The 10,611-nt window shown below is 16.0% G+C and overlaps 3 protein-coding genes across 3 annotated transcripts, besides 20 other annotated features; 2 read left to right on the top strand and 1 right to left on the bottom strand. All coding sequences in view use genetic code 6, as the record gives it.

Moving 5' to 3' along the window:
- The first annotated feature begins 69 nt into the window (after positions 1-69).
- Positions 70-140: a microsatellite.
- Positions 71-115: a microsatellite.
- Positions 97-143: a microsatellite.
- Positions 99-153: a microsatellite.
- Positions 113-192: a microsatellite.
- Positions 193-250: 58 nt separating this feature from the next.
- On the top strand, positions 251-974 carry IMG5_035100 (hypothetical protein; the record flags this gene model as incomplete). The annotated part of the gene is made up of 3 exons (XM_004039015.1): positions 251-317; positions 373-510; positions 608-974. Coding segments are annotated over 3 exons (522 nt in total), but the record flags the coding sequence as incomplete, so codon positions are not given.
- A 244-nt stretch (positions 975-1,218) lies between these two features.
- Positions 1,219-1,288: a microsatellite.
- Positions 1,219-1,289: a microsatellite.
- Positions 1,290-1,338: a microsatellite.
- Positions 1,327-1,399: a microsatellite.
- A 1,157-nt stretch (positions 1,400-2,556) lies between these two features.
- Positions 2,557-2,606: a microsatellite.
- A 122-nt stretch (positions 2,607-2,728) lies between these two features.
- Positions 2,729-2,754: a microsatellite.
- A 2,359-nt stretch (positions 2,755-5,113) lies between these two features.
- On the bottom strand, positions 5,114-8,609 carry IMG5_035110 (kinesin motor domain protein; the record flags this gene model as incomplete). The annotated part of the gene is made up of 6 exons (XM_004039016.1): positions 8,111-8,609; positions 7,862-7,903; positions 7,660-7,793; positions 6,276-7,501; positions 5,778-6,223; positions 5,114-5,424 (listed from the first exon to the last, which is right to left on the bottom strand). The coding sequence occupies exons 1-6, from the start codon at positions 8,523-8,525 to the stop codon at positions 5,114-5,116; spliced, it is 2,574 nt and encodes an 857-aa protein (XP_004039064.1). The 5' UTR covers positions 8,526-8,609.
- Positions 5,457-5,497: a microsatellite.
- Positions 5,457-5,519: a microsatellite.
- Positions 5,457-5,532: a microsatellite.
- Positions 7,045-7,077: a microsatellite.
- Positions 7,913-7,964: a microsatellite.
- Positions 7,991-8,034: a microsatellite.
- Positions 8,610-8,906: 297 nt separating the features above from the next.
- Positions 8,907-8,960: a microsatellite.
- An 89-nt stretch (positions 8,961-9,049) lies between these two features.
- IMG5_035120 (hypothetical protein) lies at positions 9,050-10,611 on the top strand (the record flags this gene model as incomplete). Its single annotated transcript, XM_004039017.1, has 2 exons — positions 9,050-9,664; positions 9,764-10,611. Coding segments are annotated over 2 exons (1,463 nt in total), but the record flags the coding sequence as incomplete, so codon positions are not given.
- Positions 9,688-9,760: a microsatellite.
- Positions 9,987-10,060: a microsatellite.

Here is a 10,611-nt window from a genome sequence, read left to right on the forward strand (position 1 = left end):
CTTCAAGTCTTAAATACGCATCAGAATACGAAGCCTAAGAAAGAGAATAATCGATGAATGAGAAAGTATTAAAATAAATAATAAATATAAATAAAAATATATATATATATAAATATATATTAATATAATATATATATATATATTAATAATAATTTTTTATATATTTTATAGATAATATTTTATTTAAATTAAATATTTAATATATTCATATATATAAATAAACTGATTTATATTTATTTAAATAATAAAGGCCAGAAAATTAGGCTCTTTTTCGTTCCTGCTGAACCTAAAGTAGCATTTGTAGTAAGAATTAGAGGGTATAAAACATAAATTTATTTAAATATTTTTTATAAAAAAATTATATTTCTATAGAGTAAATTAATTACACCCTGATGCTATTAGAATTTTGAGACTTTTTAGGCTTAGATAAATCCATAACGGAACCTTTTTTAAAATAAATAAAGCAAGCTTAAATATGTTGAAGAAAGTACTTCCTTTTGTAACTTTTGGGTATTACTATTATTTTATTTAATTAAAATAAATAAATGCATAATAATTAAAAAAAATCATTATATTTTTTTCCTTAAAAAATAAAATAAAAAAATAGATATCCTTCAAGATAAACAGTTTCTAAATTACTCCTTAAAAGAGGTTTTGCAAAAGTAAATGGACAAAGAATCCCTATTACTGATAATGCTTTTATCGAAAAGGAACTCGGAAAATACAATATAAATTGTATTGAAGATCTTGCTCACGTAATTACTACTTGTGGACCTCATTTCAAAGAGGCAAATAACTTTTTATGGCCTTTTAAACTTGATACCCCTAGAGGAGGATTCAAAAATAAAAGACACGCATTCCATTAAGGTGGTGACTGGGGTAACAGAGAAGTATTCATTAATCATTTAGTTAAAGCTATGCTTTGATTTAAATTTAATTGCATTTGTTGTATTTTTTTATTGAATGTTTTCATTAATTAATAAAAAAAAATATATAATATGTTTTTAAATTATTTTTTGTTATGAAACTGTATTTAAACTCACATTGTGTTTTTCTTTTTTATTTTCTAAAAATAAAAAAAACTATAAATTTTTTATTTATAATTATAATATTATTTACAAAAAGTTTGTTAATAATTTGAATAAATAATTACTTATAATAAAAGCAAAAATAAAAAACAAAAATAAAGTAGTAAAAAACATTTTTAATAATTTTAAGATATAAATATATAATTATAAAAATATATAAATATATAAATATATATATATATATATATATACAATATATATTTTATTTTTTGTATATTTATTTATTTTTATAAATTTAATATATTTTTATTTAATTTTCATTGTATCTTTTTCATATATATTTGTTATTTATTATTTAATTTATATTTTTCTTCTTTTCATCAAATTTACTATTCTAATTATTATTTTAATAATAATAAAAATTTATGTTTTATTAGTCTTAGTTAATAGACTAACTTTCTTTTTATATTTTTTTATTTTTATTATCATTACTCAAAATAGAATTTATGCTTTAATTATAAACTAGCTTAACTTTAAAATGAGATTAGTGTTTTTATTTTTATTTAAAAATATCTTCAATATTCTAATATTTTCTACTGCAAACCATATTCTTATTTGTATATTAACTTAATCCATCTATATTTTATTATTCTTAAAAGCTTTAAATATCTTTTTATTAATTTTGGAATATTTCTGTTTAGTTTTAATCTTATTAACAAAACTATATTACATTACTATCTTAAATATAAGATTAAATATTAGGCTATGAATGACTTTTTAATTGATTATAATTAGATAAATTGTTATTGTCTTAATATTTATGATTTTATAAATTTTAAATTTATTATTTTAATTATTCCATTTTAAAATACTAGTTTTCTTATTAATTTTGACTAGATTAAGTTTAAACAGATATATTTTATAATTTTAATTATCTTTCATTGTATTTATATTTATCATATTATTAACTTATCTATAATTCATCTTAATTATTTTTAATATGTTAGTTTTTTAGTTTATTAATTTATTGTTCTAATTTATTATTTTAATTTACTAATTATTATTATTTCTATTTATATTAACATTGTATATTCTGTTATTTCTAGATTTATGTTTAAGCCTCTTCTAATTTTCTTTATTATTAAATAATCTATTTTTCTTGAATGAACAATAAATATTTTAAATCCTTTACTTTTTACTCTTACTCTTATTCTTTTTAACTCATTTTTTCCTCTTCAATTTCTTGTTTTTAACTTATTATTTCCTATTGTTAATTCTAGCAATTTTTTTCTTATTAATTAATCTTAAATGATGTTTTTTCTAATTCTGATGAATTTTAAGAAAAATTTACTTTATTTTCTTTATTTGAGATTTATAATTTGTAAGGTTATTGATTAAAACTTATACACTAATTTTAGATTAATTCATTAATGTTTTTTTATTTTTTTACTTATATATTATTTTAAGAAATAAATATATAACCTAAATTATTTTAGATTTTATGACTCTATTTATCCTTTTTATTAATTTAATTTTATTCTATTGTTTCTTATTAATTTTATTCGATTGTTTCTTATTTAATGTTTTCAATTTTATTTAGTTAATATTTTTATTAAAATTCAATCTATAGATATTTTAAATAATTACACATATTATTTCCATTATTAATTTCTTTAATCTATTTTAAATTTTATTTATAATTTTTTTTTTTTTTTTTTTTTTTTTTACATTTATTTTATTTAATATTTCTAATAACTATTAAGGTTCTAATCTTTTCTATTTATCAATTTCGACCATTAAATAGATTATATATGAAAACTCTTTTGAATAATTATCATTTATAATTTATAATTTTTATTACAATTATTATATATTAATTTAATAATTTTAATTAAATAAAATATCTTAAGTTTCAACAAAAATAGCTTCAATCATGCATATCCCTAAACTAAAAATATCACTTTTACAATCCTCGAATATTTCTAATTAAGCATTACAATTTAATAACTATATTTTATATACAAAACAAAACAAAAATATTTAATAATTTTTATTTTTACTTATTAATCTTCTGGAGATAAATATAAACCTTATATAACTTTATATTCATTTTATAATTTTATTTAATTTAAAAGAGTTTAATTATTCAAAAAACCATATTCTGCAATCTTATAAATTCCACTTTAAGAAATAAAAATACTTTTAGTTGATATATTTTTTGATGAATATCCCAACTTTTAAAAAAAAGCTAAACCACTAATAATACTTTTAATAATAGTCCATAATTCTTATTCACTAAAACAATCGAAATTTTTTTTTCTTAATTTTATTTCATCATATAAAGTTCCTATAGGAAACTCTATAAGTTCATTTAATATACAATTTTATACACACAAATTCTAATTTTATTAAATAAAATATCCTTTTTATTTTTATAAAAAATTTATATTAATATGTATTTATTTTTAAATAAAAATTATACCTTCTAACTTTAAAACATGATTTTAAATATTAAATATTCTATTATTAAATTATTATATCTATATTTAAGATAATTAAGTTTAATATATTTAACTTCTATTTATTATATAATTCCCTATTCTCTTATTCTAATATAAATAAAAACCTCCAAATAATTCATCATAATATTGTACTTTTGAAACTTTTTAATATTCTTTTTCTAGCATTTATTGGTAATTAATACTTAAGGATTTAGTACTTCCACTTCCCATACTAAATAATATTTTATTATTATTATTTTTAAAAAAATAAATAAAAGGTACTATTTATTTTTATATATATGTTAAAAATATTTATATTTAAACTAATAAATTTTTATTTAGTATTTAAAACATAAACAATATTATTTTTTATTATGGTTATTAAAAAATAAAAAAATTAAATAAATATATATATATTTAATAAATTAAAACAAATAAAAAATAAAAATAGCAAAAAAATAATGAACATAAAATTAATAATAATATTGATTTTATTACTAATAATAAACATCTTATTATTAATATTTTTAGGTTTAGGAATATTCTTAATATTTTTCCAAATCTACACAATACTCCTAGGTTATAAATTCGTATACGATTACTCAGTTTTAATACTATATAATGAATACATATTGGAAATAATTCGTAAAAAAATATTAGCACTAACATGTTTTTGTGGATTTATATTAGGTCCATTATTAGTATTAATAGACTGTCTTATATTCATAGCAGCAATAAACAATAAAAAATTCGAAGCTTTTAGTTCATTTATGGGTTTTAAACATGAATACATGACTACATATTCGATAATATATACAATTTCAATAATAGGATTATATATATTTATTATTTTAATGAATAAAAAATTGATTTAAATTGAAGAAACTATATAATTATGTTAAATAACCAGTAATGAATATTCAAACGAACTAGAATAAGATTTAGAATATATAAGTTATTTAAATAATTTTTATTTAATAAATTAAATTTTACTAAATCAATTAAATAACTAAAATATTGTCAATATAAATTCTTAAAGGGCCCAACCTTCAATTATTAGCTTAGAATCTTAATCTGTAAGAACTAATAATGATGGTAAATAATGTTCCGTTTGTTATGAAATATATACTAAAAATAATCCTTAAAATGAATATAAAATAATACAATTAGCTTGCGGGCATATATTTCATAGTATATGTTTAAGAAATAGTCTTAAATTTTAAGGAATAAAATGTCCTTATTGTAGAACTAATTTACTTTCTAATTATTAAGACTAAGTTAATTAATAATAATAAATTGTTTTTTTGTCTTAATCTTTAATAGGTGATCATTAAATTCAATCTTAATAGTTAAATAATTGAATATTGTCTTTACTTTGTTGTATATATACGTTTTTATTTGTTTTTTAATTTTATTTAAGTAGATACTTAGATATTAATTAGTATATTAAATAATATAATAATATTTTTTTTTAAATAAAAAAAATGAAATCAATTATTATTAATATTTTTTTTTTTAATAAACAAAAAAAATAGCAAATATATTTTCAATAAAAAGAATTAAGATTCTAAATATATAAATTTTTCATTTATTTTTTTATCTTTATTCCATAACATTAGTTTAAGGTCTATTACTATTAATCATTTAACTAATTAAAAATTCAGAACATTTTGAAAATCCATTAGTAAAAGACATACGACTAAGATGAACATTTTTTTTATCAACCAATCCGGCAGTAGAACCTCTAGAAACAATATTATTTTTACGAATTTCTTACATATATAAACATTTAAAATCATCTCTTTCTTTTAGAATTTATTTAATATCTACTTAACTTTTTATTTTATCATACTCATTTAATCGATTTTTTAAATCAGATTCTCTAAGTAAAGTATCTCTAAATAAATAAAAAAAAAGATATGAATAAATATAATATATAAATATATTATATATAAATATATAAATATATTTATTTTATATATTTATATATTTTATTATAATATTTTTTTTTTTAATACTTTAATTATTCTTTTATTCTTGTAGTATATTACAATAAATCATGAAAATTTTACGTAATAGACATTTTAGACAAATTTACTAGTAAATCTAAGTTTGTTCCAGTTAAAATTTTATGAATTTTATTAATTTTAAATGTTTGTGGAATTCATAAAATCTATTTAACTATCTTTTTATATATTTTATTTTTCTTTCTATAATTAAGATATAAATGTATTATAGTCCATTAGACTTGATTAAAATTTTCTAGATTTATTGTATTTCTCAGTACTATCATTTCCGAATATTTTATTAACAATTTTTTATGTATTTTATTCTAATGTTTATTCATCTTAATCTTATTATATTATATTTAGTTTATCTTCATTATTATTTTTATTATTATTGAATATTTTTTAATCTAGTAATTCAAATAATCTAATATTTAATATTTATATTTTTATTAAAATTATAAATATGTACATTTTATATGTTTATCGATTTGGATGATTTGGTTTATCTCTTTATGGAATATTAAATGAATGTTTTCCATTTGTATAAAATCCGTCCTTTTTATATAAATAAAAATATAATTTAAAAAAATAATTATATACTTCTAATTTTTAAATTGTATTTCTTTAAGTTTCATAAATATTATATAATTTAAGGATTTCCATATTTAATTAATTTATTTCTTATCTTTTAATTTAATATGTGTTTGTTTTATATAATAATAAATTAAAAAAATTACTTTTTATTATCTTTATATTTATAGATTTATTAAATATATTAACTAGTTTAATTTTTTTTATTTTAATATAAATTCGAAAACTCTTATTTTAAATAATCGATTTGTTTCTAAAAATTATATTTTAAAAAATCGATTTTATTTTTAAGATCTTTATCTACTTCAAACTTTATATTTCTTTTAATTTCATTCATATTTTAATTCTCATTTGCAATATTTTAATAATTCTATTATAAATTAAAAATAACACTAGTTTTATCATTTAAATCATTATTAGATTTCTCAATAATACTATTAACTTTATTTTATCTTTCTTAAAAGGTATTCTTTAATTACTCTTATTCACTTTCTTTATTCTAAATTAAATCTTCTTTTAATTTTTTATATTATTCTTTCAATTGATTTAAATAAATTTGTTATTTTTCATTTTTTAAAGTCAACTCACGTTTTTCGTCTTCCATTTTTTTAGTATATTTTTCTAATTTTTTTTCTAAGCTTTTATTTATTTTTTATATATTCTCAAGTTTAGTAATTGCTTCTCTTTATAATTTAAACTACTAAAGATCTTTCTAAGATGACCTTTAAAGGACTTTATCTAAATCAATATCAAGACCCAAAATATTGTTTATTTCTGATATTTTTGATTTATTTTCTCTCATAATGAACTCTATCTTTGTTTCTAAATCTTTTATTTAATCTTTCAAAGATTTCATTAATTTATCGTTTTCAGCCTAATTGGTCCCCATACTTTATAATAAAAAATCATCTTAATTTATTATATTATTATCATTATTATTATTATTATATTTAATTTAAATATTTCCCTTTGTTCTATCTCCAAACTATAGACTTGATAAACATTCATCGTAATTATTTTTATTTGGATTTATATTAATTATCAAACATATATACGCATTTTAATTTAAACAATTTTATAATACTCTAGTTAATTATGATTCTTTATGAGGAATTATGTTTTATTATTAAGAAATATTCAAAAGACACTTTTGTTTGTTTGTTAATTTATATTTATATATTATTTTTATATATACTTTTCCTAATACAGTTAATTGTGTATTAATATTCAGTATTTTTTCTAATTTATTTGTATCTCGTATATCCATATTAATTATTTCACTTCCTGTTAAATCGGCAAATTGTATTGTTGAATTTATAAACTGGTTGCTCTCTATTTTTTTTTCTTTTTGTATTAAATTTATTGTAAAAATCTATTTTTTAATTAAATTATTTAAATACTTTTTTATAATTGTTTTTACTGTATGTGAAATTGATTTTTATTAATTATTTTTAATAAATGATTCTCTTTATGAAAACTTATTATTTATTTAATTATTATTATTTTATAATATAAATATATAAAAAATACTGCTGACTATAATAAATCATATAAATCGTTCATATTAGTTATTTAAACAATTGAAATATCTTTTATAATTACTTAACCGTTAGAACTTTCTTATATAGATAGATTTTTATTAAATGCATTTTATATATTATTATCTAAATTAGAAAAATTATTATATTTAAAAATTTATAGTAATTAAAATATTTTTTTAAAAAAATATTACTTATGTTTTAAACATTTGAACTACTAGTTTATTTATTATTTTCTATTAATAATATAAAATATAAAAAAAAATATATAAAATTAAAAATAAATATAAATATATACAATAATATAGAGAAATTAGTATAAAATATATATTATATATATATATATATATATATATATATATATATAATTTTTATTTTTATAATTATTTATTCTTTTTTTTTTCACTATTTTTACTATACATTTTTATTTTAAATAATTTTACCTTATTTTTTATATAAATAAAATATTCCTAAATCTCTTATTTTATCTAAATTTACTTCTACTAAAGTACAATTTATTGTAAATTCTTTTATTTCCTCATATTATTATTTATATTTTAATAAATATTCAATAGTTCTTGGAACTAACCCTCTTTTATCATATCCTTTATCATTTAATTATGATAGTTTTTATGCTGCTTTATTTTAAATCGTATATCTATCATCTTCTCCGAAAATAGTATAAGTTTTTCCACTACTTGTTTATCCATAAGACATAATGCAGCAATTATGTCCCTCAATAAGCTTAAAAAAAAAAATTTATAAATAATTTTTATATTTAAATTACTTTTAAAATATATTGCTAAGTTGTTTTTTCCCATATTTAATCTTACTAAACATTTGAATTAAAAATTTCATTAAATTAAAAGGTTTATTTTGCTTTTTTATTTTATTAAGAATCTTTTAATGTTATTTTATTTTCTTAAGACTCTATCTCAATTAATCTTTATTAATTTTTTTATTCTATTTAACGAATTCTTGTAAATATTTTGTAGTTTTAGTTTTATTTTTAAATTTACATTATTTTTTATTAGGATGATATTTATATATGTTTTTTTTTTAAAAAAAAAAAATTACTTAATTTATGTATTATTTAATAATTTTTTTTGATTAAATGTATATTATTAATTATGATTTTTTTGTTTTGTTTTGTTTTTAATAATATAAAAAATTGAATAAATAACAAAAAAAAAACTTTAAAAAGATAATTTTATAATTATGTATTATGAATAAAAATATAACTTTTTATTTAAATATAAAAAAAAAAAACTTTTATATTTTATATAAATAAAATATTATTTTTTTATAATTAATCCCTAATTAATAAATTTTCTTAATTAAAATAAAAAAAGAAGAAAAAGAAATAAAAAAATAAAATAAAAATGAAATAAATAAAAACAATAGAAGATTATAGAAGAGACATAAAACTATTAAAGCTAAAATACTTAAAATTATAAGACGAAAAAAATCGACTTGAATTACTAGTTAAAGGATCTCACCAAATGAATTATAATTAAAACATTTTATAAGGATTAGCTGAACCAGAAATAAATATAAACACAAGTCCAAGTCGAACAAAAGATACTTATATGTCTTATGACAAATAAATAATGAAAGATTTTTAAAATAAATGCTCTCGAAATTTAGGTTTAACCCCTGAAAGTTTATATAGAGCAGCAGATGTAGAAGGAAAAGGTATTATAACAGATCAATAATTTAAACAATTTTTAATGTAATCAAAGTTAAATATGAACACTTCTTCAATATAAAGAATAATATAACTATCTGATATAAACTGCTCTGGATATATATAAAAAAAAACTTATTATTAATGTTTAGCAGCATTCTAAATAAACCAAGAAAATAACGAAGACAATAACCAGAGGCAAGAAAACTAAAGAACTTTTATACAACAAAGTATTTTTAAGTTTGCATAAAATTTAATAAATTAAAAAATTTCTCCATATGATTGTTTTATAGAAATGGATTAAGAAAATGTATTACATAAATATAATAAAAAATATATAAATATATATGTATATATATATATATATATATATATATATATATATATATATATATATATATTATATTAGAATGATAACATAACTTATGATGATTTAAATACATATTTTCATAAATATTGTAAAGATATGTCTCCAACTGAATGTATAGGTGCATTTAATTATTTAGATGTAGATTCATAATAAAACATATTAAGAGATATGTTTGTAGTTGAATTAAAAAAAATAATGAGAATTATTTCTAAAGAAAAAGGATAAGACATTTCATCTTTTATAGATAAAAAATCTAATACAAAATAAAATAATTATAATAATAATAATAATAATAATAATAATAATAATAATAATAATAATAATAATAATAATAATTAATTAGAAATAAGTTTACTATAAAAATAAATAATTTAACCTAAAAATTTTGAAATAAAATTGGATGCCGTCAATATAAATACTGTAGTAAAGAAATTTATAAATAATTATAAAATAAACATATATGATTTATTAAATAATTTAATATATAATTTGAATGATTTTCGTGCTGGAATAGTTGTAACTGATGTCTTAAGAGTTTTCGATATATTAAAATTAGACAGAAAAGTATCCGGAGGTGATAAAATAGCTTTCTTTAGGGCATTAGATTTCGGATGTAACGGTTCCATAGATTATAATGAGCTATTATGTTTTTACATATCGAATATATAGTCTAATTGGCCTATAGATTTCACCTTTCTTATTGTAGCAAGGATTCTTTAAGTATTCGAAATAAGTGCAAGTGAAGCTTTCCTTTACTGTAACATAAATCCTGAATAAAATTTATCTATTGAAGAATGCAATCATATATTCGAAGACATATTTTAAATCCAAGATATATAAATATAAAAGAAATATTTTGAATTGCTAGATGTAAATAAGAAAGGTTT

This window comes from Ichthyophthirius multifiliis (genome assembly GCF_000220395.1).
Source record: "Ichthyophthirius multifiliis unplaced genomic scaffold scaff_1120509249815, whole genome shotgun sequence".
NCBI lineage: Eukaryota > Ciliophora > Oligohymenophorea > Hymenostomatida > Ichthyophthirius > Ichthyophthirius multifiliis.